The 16,345-nt window shown below is 38.0% G+C and overlaps 1 protein-coding gene across 1 annotated transcript in view; it reads right to left on the bottom strand.

Moving 5' to 3' along the window:
- Nucleotides 1-230: 230 nt before the first annotated feature.
- Nucleotides 231-16,345, bottom strand: part of CD109 (CD109 molecule) — a 147,645-nt gene continuing 131,530 nt past the window's right edge. The window contains exons 28-34 of the mRNA XM_011942956.1: nt 15,428-15,583; nt 14,309-14,374; nt 11,103-11,245; nt 7,554-7,701; nt 5,524-5,626; nt 813-2,130; nt 231-495 (exon numbers count right to left, since the gene is read on the bottom strand). Coding sequence (XP_011798346.1) covers nt 1,955-2,130; nt 5,524-5,626; nt 7,554-7,701; nt 11,103-11,245; nt 14,309-14,374; nt 15,428-15,583 — 792 coding nt within the window. The 3' untranslated portion in view covers nt 231-495; nt 813-1,954. The remainder of the gene's footprint in view (nt 496-812; nt 2,131-5,523; nt 5,627-7,553; nt 7,702-11,102; nt 11,246-14,308; nt 14,375-15,427; nt 15,584-16,345) is intronic.

Raw genomic sequence — 16,345 nt, forward strand, 5'->3', positions numbered from 1 at the left:
GAAAAGTAGGTATTTGATACTTAACTGCCCTCTTCATAGACCACTATCTGGGAATCTATTTTCTACGTATAGGTTTGCCAGCTTTAAAATACTGATTGTCAGTTATTCCTACCCTGGTATCCAAAATATCCATAAGCAATATATGAGCATCCATTCCACTATAATTTCTGAAAATTCACTAAAGCAAGAGCATTTTTAAAAATTAACTTTAAAAGATACATTTGCATACCTTATTTTTGATGGATTTATTTTTAAATAGCTAAAAACAAAGCAAATTCTTTGGAGCCCATGGCAATTACTTTTTCCCATGTCCACTTGAGAGAAATGCCACAGAGCTAAAGAGAAAAACTAAACCATTTCTTAGATTGAGTAAAAGATCATTAATTGTTGACACATATCTAAGTTATTTCAGTATATTTAGAAGGCAAAGAAGAAAGGGAGAAGGAAAGAAAAGAAAGAATGAGGAAAAGAAAAAAGGGGATTCATCTTTAAAATGTCCATCCAATTGGCCGGGCACGGTGGCTCAGGCCTGTAATCCCAGCACTTTGGGAGGCCGAGACGGGCGGATCACGAGGTCAGGAGATCGAGACCATCCTGGCTAACACGGTAAAAACCCATCTCTACTAAAAAATACAAAAAACTAGCCAGGCGAGGTGGCGCGCGCCTGTAGTCCCAGCTACTCGGTAAGCTGAGGCAAGAGAATGGGGTAAACCCGGGAGGCGGAGCTTGTAGTGAGCTGAGATCCGGCCACTGCACTCCAGCCTGAGCGACAGAGCAAGACTCCGTCTCAAAAAAATAAAATAAAATAAAATGTCCATCCAGATAAATTATATTACCCTTCAGAATACAGGGCAACTAAAGATTGAGGTGCTCAGGATTCGGGGATCTTAAAAGTTCACAGCAAGCATCAGATGTCACTAGACAACTGGCAGTCTGATGCTCACACTCCTGAACCTAGAACAGTTGACACAGGATCCCTGGCCAATGCCAGCGATCTTTAGGTCAGCAATCATGTCAAGATGCTCTGATTCTCCACAAACCCAGCTTCTTTCCCAGACTGCAGGGAGGTTGGTCTGCAGTGACTTATCTAGTATTTTGCTGTACTCCTGGCTCACAGTGTCTCCTGGTCTAGGATCTTCTAATCGAAGTCCCATGAGGCACATATTTCTGTGCTCTCTGACTCCCACCCCTGAAATAGAGCTGGTGTGGGGCTGAGGATGTGGGAAGGAGACAGCACACCCAGCAACCGCCAGGGCAGTTTTCAGTATGCTCCTCAACCTCTGAGATGGTGTGCAAAGCACAGGGAAATGTACTGCCCCTCACATTTCTCTACAGAAGAAAAAGAGAGGGAGGGAAATGGCTGGGGTGTGTGATCAGTTTTCGAACAGAAAAAGACTGTGCCACTTAAAAAAAAAATTCATCACGTAGATCCTAAAAAGAAAGAATTTCCAGTTAAGAAGTATCTACTGAGACCACTGGGCATGGGGTGCGTTGGGGTGGGGTCGGCAGTAGGGTTAGGTTGGAGGTGGGAAGGGAACAGATGAAGCTCCTCCTGCTGGCTGTTTTCTCCCATTCCTGGGGACATCCGTCTTTAAGCAAACATGGATGTGTAATAATGCTTAAGGATCTACGTTCATTTCTTTCACAAAATGAGGAGAATACCTATTCTAAAATAACACCTTTATTCTGGAGAAAACAAACACCTCCAAAAAAATTCTAGAAGATTTTGAGAGGAGAAAATATGGACACACAACTGCATTCATTTTGATCTTCCACACAAAGATCAGGTGAAGAAATCTATGCAGCTATACACACTAGGACCTATTGTACACCACCCCCCTAACCCCATAGAAAGAAAAAAAAAAAACTGTTTTCAAAATAGAAGCAGTATTCCACTATGAAAACATGTGACTACTGGAAATGTTAGTGTTACACAGAGTCCTTTAAAAATAAATCACAGCCAAAGTTCCAAAAAGTACAGAAGCATGAAACAGAAAATAAAAATGACTGAAGGGTGATGATGGGAGCCTACAGCTCCATCCTCACAAGGACGGCAGCCCTGGACATCGCTGCAAAGGTCACAGGAGGACAGCTTCGCTTCAGAGTTGTAACTTCTCACCGCCTGTCTCCCTGTTCAAAGAAGCAGACATCAGTTCACACGGCTCCCTTGTTTAGAAACCTTGACTTTGCCAAAACGTAAGAGCATTTCGATACACTTTTCTGAGTTTTCCATTCTTCACCTAATTTTATTTTTCTTTACAAGAAACAACTGAAATGTCCAAGAATGATCCAAAGTACTAACCAAATCCAAAAGAGAAACAATGCATTCAGTCCAATCTGTCTACTACCAGCAGTTGGCCAGCATTAAAAGACAGCAAATAGACTGCAGCTGCACACTGCAATCACAAGCACCACTTTCATCTCTTACTGCATCAGGGAGAATTTTCAGTTGAGGGCTGTTTAACCTCCTCAAGAGTTTATTTTAGGATGACATTCTCTATGCACTCAAATCAAATTCTAATCATTAGAACTACTGAAAAGAGGCATTTACCCTGGGCTCTAGTAAAAAAATACATAAATATGAAGCGAAGACTGCCTAGGCAATACCTTGTTTTAAAACACTGAGCATATAGTATCTAAAAGCTAACATGAAAAAACTACATAAAGTACCTATAACACCACAGTAAACTCACTGTAAAACATCAATGAGTTTTATAATGTTTTAAAAACATATTCTATTGTCAAATTTATTCACGATTTTTCAGAGACTGTTGTCCATATCGTAAATGTGTTTCGGGATTATTTAAAATGGGTTGGAAGGTTTAGCTTATTCTGATCTTTCCCATATTTTCATTTTAAAATGGCCTCCTCATAAGTAAGTTGTTTTCCATAAAAATTTGCATAGACTGAATTATTTTTGTTTCTCAAATGTTTAAAATGTTCCCCATGTACCCAAGAAATATAAGTTGGGGAATTTTGCAACTAAGTTAAGTAATAAAGTTGGATAACTAGTTACTGTCATTGGGTCTCCACAATGTATTCCATCCCTCCACTAGGAAAAAAGTGCCACATCACTGTTTCCCAAATGTCCCACAAGAACCTGGGTGAATCCTCTTCCTCAGTGCCAATAGGAGGCAAAAGACAAGAGGAACTGGCTTGTTGACTAAGAGGAGAGAACTGGTGCTACATTTTAGTCTTGAATACTCTATGAAGCACTAACAATGGGAACGAGTTCGTCTCATTTAAAGTGTAATTATCTACAACGACCTAACACACAAAAATGCTCATGCTTCTCATGCATTGTGATGATTCTGAGCCACCACAAGTGCTTATTCAAAATAAGGCATATTACAATTAGAAACATTAGGCCAGAGATCACATACAAAAAGTCACTCTGACTGAACATGGATTCATCCTATTAAACTTGGGCCATCTCCAGACCAGCTCTCTATTTTTACATCCTAAATTTCCATCATTTTATAAAAATGAGTTGCCAGAAAAATCAAAGAAGCTCAAGTTATTTTCCAAAGAGGCTATATTTTTCTTGATGCACTTTTAAAAATATGTTATCAAGTGTAGGTTTCAGCAAAACACCAGACTCCCTCGATAAAGAAACAGTTAACTCCAGCCAATGCTACTGCATTGCAGATGCTGTTCATGTTCTCTCCTGAAGAAGTCCCATTTTATTTATTATTTGTTATTTATTTATTTATTTATTTATTTTATTTTTATTATTATACTTTAAGTTCTAGGGTACATGTGCACAACATGCAGGTTTGTTACATATGTATACTTGTGCCATGTTGGTGTGCTGCACCCATCAACTCGTCAGCACCCATCAATTCATCATTTATATCATGTATAACTCCCCAATGCAATCCCTCCCCGCTGCCCCCTCCCCATGATAGGCCCCGGTGTGTGATGTTCCCCTTCCCGAGTCCAAGTGATCTCCTTGTTCAGTTCCCACCTATGAGTGAGAACATGCGGTGTTTGGTTTTCTCTTCTTGTGATAGTTTGCTAAGAATGATGATTTCCAGCTGCATCCATGTCCCTACAAAGGACGCAAACTCATCCTTTTTTATGGCTGCATAGTATTCCATGGTGTATATGTGCCACATTTTCTTAATCCAGTCTGTCACAGATGGACATTTGGGTTGATTCCAAGTCTTTGCTATTGTGAATAGTGCTGCAATAAACATACGTGTGCATGTGTCTTTGTAGTAGAATAATTTATAATCCTTTGGGTATATACCCAGTAGTGGGATGGCTGGGTCATATGTTATTTATTTATTTACTATTCAAGGGTACATGTACAAGTTTGTTACAAGGGTATATTATGTGATGCTGAGGTTTGGGCTTCTGTTGACCCTGTCACCCAAATAATGAACATAGTACCCAACAGAGAGTGTTTCAGCCCTTGTTCCCCTCTCTCCCTCCCCACTTTTGAAGTCCCCAGTGTCTACTGTTCCCATTTTTATGGGCATGTATACCCAATGTTCAGCTCCCACTTATAAGTGAGGACATGTGATATTTGGTTTTCTGTTTCTGCATTAATTCACTTAGAATAATGGCCTTCCACTGCATCCATGTTGCTGCAAAAGATATAATTTATTTCTTTTTTACAGCTGTATAGTATTCCATGGTGTACATGTACCACATTTTCTTTATCCAATCCACAGTTTATGGGCACCTAGGTCAATGCCCTCTTTGCTATTGTGAATTAGTGTTGCAATAAATATATCAGTGCAGGTGTCTTTTTGGTAGAACAATGTATTGTCCTTTGGGTATATACCCAGTAATGAGATTGTGGGGTCAAAGGGTAGCTCTACTTTTAGAAGAACTCCTATTTTTTTTTTTTTTTTTTGAGACGGAGTCTCGCTCTGTCGCCCGGGCTGGAGCGCAGTGGCCGGATCTCAGCTCACTGCAAGCTCCGCCTCCCGGGTTCCCGCCATTCTCCTGCCTCAGCCTCCCGGGTAGCTGGGACTACAGGCACCCGCCACCTCGCCCGGCTAGTTTTTTTGTATTTTTTAGTAGAGACGGGGTTTCACCGTGTTAGCCAGGATGGTCGCGATCTCCTGACCTCGTGATCTGCCTGTCTCGGCCTCCCAAAGTGCTGGGATTACAGGCTTGAGCCACCGCGCCTGGCCAGAACTCCCATTTTAAAGCTGGAACCAGATGGAATGGGTGCTTGGAAGAGAAGCAATACCTTGCAAATGAAACATAACTGGACTCTCTATGTCAATTTTTCTTTGTAAAGTTTATAATTGTGAGTTAAAAACCTAAAACATGAAAAAATATATCGTGTTTAAATTTCATATGCTAAAACCTATCATGTGACCCTTGTAAATTATCAGTAGTCTTCACTGAAATGAAATGCTCACTTCCTGCCTCCCCACCGCCTATACTTCCTCCTACCAAATCCTGCCCTCGCCACAGAACCAATCCAACAGATGGTCACTTCCAATAAGTGAATGAATGCCTGGCTTAATTTCTAAAGTATTAAGAACTCCAGAGCATACTTACTTGGCTCATAGTAATCCACTATGGACACTGAAGCATCTTGGGTATTTGAAACTTTAAAGTTTCTCACAGCAGGAATATCAACACAAAACTGGGTTTCATTTACCTTGAGAAATGCAAAACAGTCTTAAGGGGTTGGCACACTGTGTGTTCATCATTAAGTAAAGACATTTCTTTTTCTTACCATTTTGGGAAACAGACACTAACACTTAGGGAGGATTTCTACATGTCAGATACTGCAGTAAGTACTTCCTATGAACTATCTTATTTAACTTGTAAAACAATGCTTACAAAAAGGTATTGTTCTTAGTTCCATTTTGCTGAATGGGATACTGAGAATTAGAGTGGTTAAGTAAGCAGCAAGCCTGAGGGTGCATGCACCTAGATCACCTGTCTCAGATGGTGTACCCCACCCCCAGTTACTACTAATGGCTCACAGCAGCCTCCTTCTCCTGGGAATTGCCCTCAGTTCATGCAAGCCATGTCACCCAGTAGGTGAGGTAACTAAGATGGGACTGTACTCCACAGCCAATGACTGAGATGGGGTACACAAGGCCAGCCTATCCGTCTCCAAGAGGAATAGATTTGGCCAATTTGGCAAACAACACTCGTTAAAGAATCAGAAATTAGTCAATTCCTTCAAACATTCCCTTGTTTGCCAATAGTAGTAAATGAAAAGTCAAACTGACCCCTCGAAGAGTACTGGACACTCAAATTAAAATAACCATTAACAAGAGCATCAAAGATAGAAGACAAACTCCAAAACCAACTACACTACTAAATTAAAACCTTAAATTTGTTTTTTAAGTTCCAAATCAGGCCCATGACTTTCGAGCAGTAATTAATGTAAGATAATTCCTAAAGAGCAAAAGAATCTAGAGACTGTTATTTAACATTATATTGAGACTGAATTAGTTTTAACAGGGCTTTAACCAAAGAGGTTTTGAAGTGCTAAAACAAATGAGAACATTCAAGAACTATCTTTTTAAAAGTACATATTTAGCAATATATTTCTGATTCATACTTAGCAAAACTGAAATAAGAAACATCAAACCCACCCATGTAATATGAAATACTTAGAATACTATGAACTCAATATCAATTCAACCTATGAAGCTCATATAAATGCTATAAGAAAAGAATAAACTTACATACCACCAGTTTTGAGACATACCAAGCAGAGTCTGGAATTCTTCACTTACCTTCACCTACACATTGTATCCACCTTATTCTCGAATCAGTAGTAGTCATTCAGCGATGGAAAGAGTACATGAAGGTTATGTAATCATTCTATGTCAAGATTAAATCTCTGAGAATAATCCTCCATGATTTAGCACCTAATTTTTCAAGGTAAGAATATTAACCCCTTCAAGGTTTGTTAAAAGCTTCATGGAAGAATTTTAAAATGTGTAATGAAGGCATTCGTCTTCCAGCCAGGCATGGCGGCTCACACCTGTAATCCCAATACTTTGAGAGGCCAAGACCAGAAGATGACTTGAAGCCAGGAGTTCAAAACCAGCCTGGGCAACAAAGTCAGACCCCGTCTCTATAAAAAAAATTCTCAGGAAATTATCTAGGCAAGGTGGCACGCACCTGTGGTCCCAGCTACTCAGGAGCCTGAAGTGGGAGGATCACTTGAGCTCAGGAGTTGGAGGTTGCAGTGAGCTATGATTGCACAACTGCACTCCAGCCTAGGCAATTCCCTGAGGCAAAGAGGCTGTCAAATTCAGATCTGAGCTGAATTGTTTTAATAATAATATGGAAACTTCTATGTATTTCACATCTGGCATGAAATAGAGATTTAGTTATGAAGACCTACATCAGGCTCGTCATTAACAGCAACTCTCTAAATTGATTTTATAGTTATATCTTTCTAATGGAGATAAATATATAGTTGCCATGTTAAACTCATTCAGGGACACAAAAACTTGAAATAACAATGACTTAAAGAAAACATACTTAAAGTAAGGTAGACATCCGAACACAAAACATAGTAGCTTTGTCAACAGGTTACCTTATGTTTTACTACTTACAGAGTCTAAATAGAGGTTGAGTTTCCCATGATCATATTCCACTTTCTTCACTGTCTCGCTCAGAGGAATTGTGTCCGAAGGCACCATAAAGCCACTTAATAGGTTAACTTCCATAAGAGCCATGCCACTCCTAGCTGGGCCCAAAAACCTAAATCAAAGAGGGGAGGATGAATGAAAACTCCTCAGGAAAAACCCACAGCTGTTATCAAATTATCTTCATACAAAAATCAAACCCACCAAATGTTATTCCAAATACTATTTGAGTTCAAATAAAATTCACTATAGAGAATTTTAAAACAGGTTATCGTTTTCTTACATGTGTGGTAATCTTATAACTTTCAACCATATAAGGAATAATGATACAACGATGTGTTCATCTGACAGATGGTGTGCAATGCCTGCAGTGTAACAGGCTTGTGCTTAAAAACTGTGACAGTACAACATACATCCTTTCAACAGACAACTCTATTTTCTAGCGGTGATTCCAAACCGAATTGCACTTTTTCTTTTGTCAAAAGTTGACAGCACCAAACTTCCAAGAAAGCCAGGCCCTGAGAAGGAGGCATCACTTGACCACTTAGTGATAGTCCCATCCAAGTTCTTAGCAACCTTTTATTTGTCTGGCTTTAGAAACATCAGACCAGTAGGGAGAGGCCTTCCCTTTGTTCTCCCATATACTTGAAGAACATTTTGTGTTTTCTTTGGCCACCGTGAGGGAATTACAAGCCTTGGAAAGTTTTATTACACTGCATCCTTCTCTCACCCTGCTGTACATGATGTGAGCATCAGAGGATCTGGGCACCAACAACATTTTATCTCCTTAAAAATAAATATTTTTCTAAAATGAATTGATGGCGAGAGCTTTTCATTTGGAGCAGAAGGAGCCCAGCTAAGTGAGTATGGAAAGATGTTTGCCTCCAATTTAAAAGGATCATAGCATTAAGTTAGTACCTGTTGTCCTTTTAAATGGCAAAAGCAAGAAGGGCTGTTAGAAAAATCTTGCTTTTTAGAGCAGAAAACCCATACCCGCCAAACATGACTGATTGAAAAGCCATAGAGTACAACTGCTGACTTCAGCCGGTTCTGCAACCCCAAGCAACCGAAACCATCTGCTGGCAATGCACTGAGCCAAAGTAGATGTTATTAAGAACAAATAAATGGATTGAAACTAGACGTGTTTGCATATGAGAAAAAATATAGATAAGAAAAAAACAGTCAATATGCTTAAACATTTAAAAGCACAATGCAGATTATACTTTTGGTACATATTAAAAGTACCTTGGTTGATCTGATCTCTTTACCAGCCTGGGGCAGAATTTGTTAAACTATCATGCCACACAGAAAGCCTGGTATGAGGTAAGGTCTTGGACCCTGTTGATAGGATAAAGTGTCTGAAATATCAGGTAATCTTTTTTTCTTTTTTTTTTTATACTTTAAGTTCTAGGGTACATGTGCACAACGTGCAGGTTTGTTACATATGTATACTTGTGCCATGTTGGTGTGCTGCACCCATCAACTCGTCAGCACCCATCAACTCATCATTTACATCCTCTTTTTTATAATGTGCTGGTGAAAAAACACACAAATATTATTTGTCTTTCATAACAGATTTTTCTCAGAAAACTAGTAGCAGCATTTAAATCCTTTTTATGAAACCCCTACCCTCACATGAAAACATTTCCCTTCTTCAGGCTCTACCTACCACCCAAACTCTGTTGTCCATCTGATTCCTGATGCTTAAGATTGGAAATCCTGCATTCTTACATGAACCCCTATAAATGCTGAGGTCTCTTCATAGTCTGAATCCTGGCTCCACCTCATTTTCCTCATGTTTCTTCACTTGATGTCTCTTAAGAGGTAAAAGTCTCCCTCTCATAACTCCATGGGGGTCTTCTTCTTTGCCCTTTTCAAAATTGGAATTTGAGACTTGCTTAGGGGATTGTTTCCATTAATTTCTGTATCCATCTCAAACAGCAAGTTCCACAAGGGCAGACCTTGTGTCTTTTTTGGCTTACAATTATATTCCCACACCTGACACACAGACACCATGCCTGGCACATAGTAGAGGCTCAGCCAATACTTGCTGAGGGAATAAATAAATGAATGAGAAAAGCAGGAATAGGCAGGGCACAGTGGCTCATGCCTGTAAGCCCAGCACTTTGGGAGGCCAACGCAGGAAGATCGCTTGAGGCTAAGAATTTGAGAAAAGCAGGGATAATAATAACACATCCTTTACAGAGTTACTGTAAGAATTAAATGATATGCATTTAAAAGTGTTTGGTGCAGTGCCTGGCATATAAGATTGTAATTACTGTAGGTTGTTATTGTTTATAATAATAATAATAATAATAATAATAACTTGAAGTTGTTATTCTATAACAGAGACCAATTGGAAGACTAGTAAAAAATAATTGGAGTCCCACTTTCTTCTCAGCTGAAAAGGATGCCACTGCAGAGATTCTGATATCCCCTTACTGCTGGCCCAAAATGCCCAAGAAGGTGAAGAATGGGACAAATGTGGGACATTTTACCCCAAAATCATGAACAAGAAGGTCCAAAGATAAAGACAGACAGTAGCGGTAATGGCGGAGACTGGGTCCAGGCAATGGCTGTGAAGGCTGGCCACCTGGATGAACACCCAGAGATGACCTTGAAGAACATCTGCCAGCTCAGGACCACACCAGGGACTTCTAGTTCAACAATAAGCTCAGTGAAACCAGGACACTATGGGATATTTTAGAAGAGCAAACAGCAGCTCCTCAATGCCAGTGCATCTTTAAGTCCCAGCTCAACACCAAATAAGGCAGATGTAACAGAATAGATTCACGAAAGAAAAAAATGTGAAGCCTCTATTCAAAAACTTTCACAAGGAGTGTGCTCAAATTCCTGTGTGCAGTGGAATGACCAAAACTCTGCAGCTTCCCGGTCTTATTGTGAAGTCGGTAGGGTTGAGGTAGAACCCTTTTTCTTTATTACTTAACAAGATTCTCAGATGCTTTGGATATAGAACAATTTAAGAGTCAACTTGAAAAGTACTCCCAGAAGCTTCAGTTGTTAAGTGTCTAATTATCTAGTATGAGAAACTCCTAAACTGGAATATTTTCAATGTATCTAAAAAAAAACTATCCTCTTGATTGAATTTGCATGTTATCACAAAGTTTTGGGTTAAATGCCTAACAGTTAAAGTTCAGTATGAACCTGAAATAATTATTTCAACAGAAAAATAACTCATAACAAGAAATAACCACTCTAAGTATTAAATATGATTTCCTAAATTAGACCTGAGTTTTATTAATTTATATACACACTGTTCTATTCAAATTTGTTATACATTCAGGGAAAACCTGTAAATAATTTTTGTATGCATCTAATAAATGCTTGAATATAATTAGTAGTATTTCTAGTTTGTAATCTGAAGTGTAGTACATAATTGAATTCTTTGTTCAATATAACTTCTTATATTGATATAGTTAGACAACTATACATAATTAAACCTTCAAGTCTATTTTCTAAAGGAAAAAAAGAAGAGAGACCTAAGCAGACACTTACCTTGTACACACATTCAAATCCACATGATTGAGATCATCTTTATTTTCTTTTACAGCAACATCTAAATCAAAGGCTTCTTGATTTTGGATAGATCTTCGTCTTCTAGAAGACCCAGAATCCTTCACATTATATACAACATTGAGCTGTAAAAAATAAACTAGCATAAATAACAAATTGGACATAAACTTCTATCATTATGCCTTCTAAATACTGTATTAGGTAATGATTCTCTTCGGATGGACCCAGTAAGATTTCTAATCTTCAAACCAGAAAAAAAATTAATTTTACTTGCTAACAAAGTGTCACTATTAACAAGTAGTATTACAATTTATAAAATTATTTTTAAATGGAGAACATTGTTAGGTAATATTCCAAAACAAGTACAATAACACACCATGGACGATATTTGAGGATAATGTTTCGTCAAAGAGGGTAAACATTCCCTTGAGGAAAAAACCATCTTGAGAGCATTCACTAATTTCTAAGGAAATTAGTTGCCCAAATGGAGTCATTTCTCTCTAACTAGAACTTCAGAAACTCTCAGTATGATAAATCAAAACTAAAACATTGAAGAGCCTTAGCTGAACATTGCTGAGGATTCTTTTTGTTCATACAACATTTGTCAAAGATGATAAAATAAATGACAGCTTTCAAGTCAACTGGGTCTTTCTCGGCATCTACTCTGTACCCACCACTGATGTTAAAGGTGCTGTAGACATAATGGGAGAGCCTGAGGACCTGCGTCTTTCTCAAAGGGATCCTAAATCAGAAGCTTAGGAATGTACTCAAAACTTCCTAGTCCAGTCTCATCCCCGGATGGATTGGAATCTACTTAAATGTTTTACCTCATCCCCTTTTTTATAACAAGGTTCGTAAAGCTTACTGTTGCTTTGTAAGGTTGTGGTTTCTTTTAACTTATACCTAACACACATACACATATGCACATGTGCATACACACACACACCCCTCAGAACTAACATCTAATATCCCTCATGGATTTGCACACTTAAAAAAATCCTCTAAGCCTTCATTTTTCAAATCTAAAAGTTGCAATCTTCTTATTCTGCCACAATCCAAACTCATATAATCCTTCATCCACTTGATCCTTCTGGTTATCTTACTTTGGACACTTGTAAACTCTTCCTTAAAGTATAACGATTAAATTATAGAGTATTCCTGAAGCAGTTGAAGAATAGTCTCATAAAATTGGAGAGATGCTCTCTATTATTTCCATCATTCCCCTTTCAGTGGCATGCAATTATCCCTTTAGAGACCAACGCTATCAGGAAACAAATAAGGACTACTCTATTTGTCTCTCATAATTAATGCCCATCCATAACTAAGTATTAGGGTTTACATTTGGCAATAAAGCTCAACTGCTCACTCAGGGAACTTTAAAAGATCTTGCAGTTTATTTCCAACAGTTTAGTATTTTATTACCCAAAAGAGGGTAATATTTACTGCAAACTCATGAGTTTTCTTTGCCTTCCTTTTTCCAGAGCACGTATAAAAATATCAACTGTAAGAAATCTCAATACCCATTTCTGGGTGTCCAACTTCTTTGTAATTTTTTTTCCTCCCTCATGAGAAGTGCCTACTGGTCCCTTCCTTTTGTTTTCTGCATTTTGAGATCGACATGGGATTGATGAACATTCTGACCAGCAAGTACTACATTTACCCCTGTGTGCTTCAAGCCTCAAGTAAAACATCACTTGGTTTCAGTAATTTCTCTACATTTGGTTTATCAAAAATGAATTCCAACCAACTTGGTGATTTAAGTACATATAGTTTTTCAATTTTATCTAGAATACACAGCATATTTACTTTTGGATTTACTCTTAGATTGCAAGACAGTTTGAGAATAAGAATTTTCCCATGGTCTTTGTTAGTAAAGATCGAAATAAATTGTTTACTTTCTCTTTCTGACCTTTTCACTAAATACCATTCCTTTTCACTGTGATCATTTTTCCTTTAGTTTTAAAAAATGTGTACTGTATTCTGAGTGTAATGCAAAATAATCTTAGAATTATTTGGAAGTTTCTAAATTATACCTGCTTAGCAAGGTATACCTGCCCTACTCCGCAAGTGTATCTGCTCTCTCAACTAGAATGATAGTGCTGGTTTTTGAAAAAAGTACTTTTTCTCCATAATAGCCATTTTTTTCCTTTCTCAGTAAGTGTTTCAGTGTTCTTGTTTGGTTGTTTGGTTGGTTGTTTCTACTCAAGCATGCAACCATTTTTGGTCCTATCACATATTATCTTGAGGTTCTAATGAGATGATTTTAAAGTCCTCAATATTTTTATGTACTATTTACTGTAATGATTATCTTATTCAGTATTTTTCATACTATTTCCATTTTTATTGTAGCTCCTGCTGTACCATAAAAATGTAGATTTCTTTAGATTTTCTTTCTGTACCAGAGGATTGAACATAATTATGCTCTAATTGTTATATTTACTATTATATGAGATTTTATATTAAAGGGACACAATTCCTCCCCTCAAGTCAATAATTCTACCATGTTGACTTTCATATTCTCAGATGAACATTAAGAAATTGTAAGTAGGCCGGGCGCGGTGGCTCAAGCCTGTAATCCCAGCACTTTGGGAGGCCGAGACGGGTGGATCACGAGGTCAGGAGATCGAGACCATCCTGGCTAACACAGTGAAACCCCGTCTCTACTAAAAAAATACAAAAAACTAGCCGGGCGAGGTGGCGGGCGCCTGTAGTCCCAGCTACTCGGGAGGCTGAGGCAGGAGAATGGCGTAAACCCGGGAGGCGGAGCTTGCAGTGAGCTGAGATCCGGCCACTGCACTCCAGCCTGGGCGATAGAGCGAGACTCCGTCTCAAAAAAAAAAAAAAAAAAAAAAAAAAAAAAAAAAAAAAAAAAAAAAAAGAAATTGTAAGTAAAACATGTATTTGTTATCAGGAATCATATTGGAGGACATTAACCCTCACTTCAAAAAGCAAATAATCTCCAAGAACTATTTTTCAAATAGAAAATCAATCTATATAATTGCTCTCTATTCACTGGCTGGCAACATCTCTAATACTTTTTATTAAAGACAGTGATATATCTTGCTTAAGTCATAGATGTAAACTATTAAGAATTATATTCAAGTTATCTAAGATTTAGCAAAGCCCTGAACCAAATAATTATTATAAAAAGTCATATTTAACTTAAAAAAATAAGCATCATTACATACCTGACAAATAGCAAATCCAAAACCATTTGCGGAAATATTAACTGCAGTTGGCTGTACCACAGCAAGCTGAATCAAGGTGAAAAAAAGTGAATGAGGCTAATTTTCCGTATCTAGATCCTTCCAAGTAGCACAACAGATCAGTCCTATCCCTCATTAGGAGCAGAAGCAATCACTGACAGCACTAAGAGCTTTATACTGTCTCACATATCAAAAGCTATGGGTCAAATAGGTAAGCAAGGTGATGGAAGGAAAAGTGCACACTCCCCAAGCTCCCTCACCTCTGCTCACGGGAGGGCATATTAGTGCTACTGACAAGTCTGTCCTCCTGTTGGGGTTGAAGCATAAAAGACAAGAAACTAAAGTTATCTCCCTTCCCTGACCTCCCTTAATCAAGGCCTAATCCCCTGGCTTTCCCAGGAGCACAATAACACATTGTCTACGACTGTGCCTAACTTTATTCCTTTTTTCCCTTTATCATCACTGCTCTTCCTCACTTTCCAGAACTGAAGTTATCACCTTCATCCACTGTACTCAACCTCCCACAAATTTATCAAGGGAATAAAGTTAAGAACTAGCATATTCTTTTATTCCAGTTAAAGTAAGAATTCTACTACTGGTTCTGTCAATTCTCCTAAGAAGACATGTGGAGCAGCTGAAAAGAACATGGTCTTTGGAATGATGAGTTCAAATCCTAGCTCTACTGTTACTAGTAACATGATCTTGAGCAAGTCACTTAACCACTCTCAGCCTCAGTTTTATCATATGTATGACAAGGATAAATGTACTTACTTCTTAGTTACTTTGAGAAGTAAATGCAATAGCATATGTAAAGTATCTAGCACAGTGCCTATGAAGAACAGAAACTCAACAGGGTTCTATGTTCATTCCTTTCTCAGTGTTACAGTGCCCGTGTTTTCTCCTGTTCCACCAATCTTTCCAAAGTTCCCCGCCCTTCCAGAGCTCAGTAAATTCAACCAAAGGAGGGCACCACTTCTCCCTATTCCTCTACAGAGCTCTGGAAACAAGTCTTTGTTGAAATCAACAGATTACAGATAAAGCAGTATTCCAGCATAAAGAATTGTCTACACTGATTTTTAAATAACTGCCCCTTGTGCACACCTCTGCTGTCTGAAGGAGTAAGCGGTTGTGTGTGTCAATCAGAAGCTTTATAGGACTTGGTGAGCTAGGCCCCGTCACAGTCACTTGGATATTTGTCCTTTCTGTATTCATTAGGGCTGCAAATTCAGACAGAGCCTTTAAAGCCACAATGGTATCCTGTTGAGGGGAAAAAAACATTTGTACATATAAGTATATGTCAAGGTGTTCAAAGAGTAAATTTAGTAGTGTTTTGTTGCTGGACATTCAACCACCTTCCTTCACAGTGGAATGCTCCCTGACTCATATTTGAATCTCCTTGGCCTAAAGCACAGGAGAGGCTCAGAAAATGTTTGCTGAAATGTTTTATAGTTTTTAGTGTACAGATCTTACTGATTTTTGTCAGATTAATCCCCAAATAGTTCACATTTTATGCTACTTTGATTTGAGTTTCCATTGCTCGTATATACATACAATGGATTTCTGAACATTGATAATTTATACCACAATGTTACTAAACTCACTTGTTAATCCTAGTAGCATTTTTGCACATAAATGAACATATTATCAATAAATTAAAAGTTTCAGTTTTTCCTTTCCAAAAAGAAGAAAAGAAAATAGAAAATATTTGCTATATGGAACTGAACATCTACTCTTATATCAGTTACCACAGATGAAAAATGGCAAATGTAGATGGGGAACAAATTGATTTATTCCATATAAATATCAGATATAAAATTCATAATAATGAGGAGAAAAAAATTAAAATCAGTGAATTTAGCCTTTTGCTTAAGTTACTAAACTTTGAAACTGCAAAGTAATTTTAAGAAATCAAGGAAAAAATGCAATGAAATACTTTAATATATATTTTCTCTTATTAAAACCATCATTGTTTTAAAATAGCAACATACTTCAACTAATTGTAACTTCATAAGATATGAC

This window comes from Colobus angolensis, unplaced genomic scaffold, assembly GCF_000951035.1.
Source record: "Colobus angolensis palliatus isolate OR3802 unplaced genomic scaffold, Cang.pa_1.0 Scaffold213, whole genome shotgun sequence".
NCBI lineage: Eukaryota > Metazoa > Chordata > Mammalia > Primates > Cercopithecidae > Colobus > Colobus angolensis.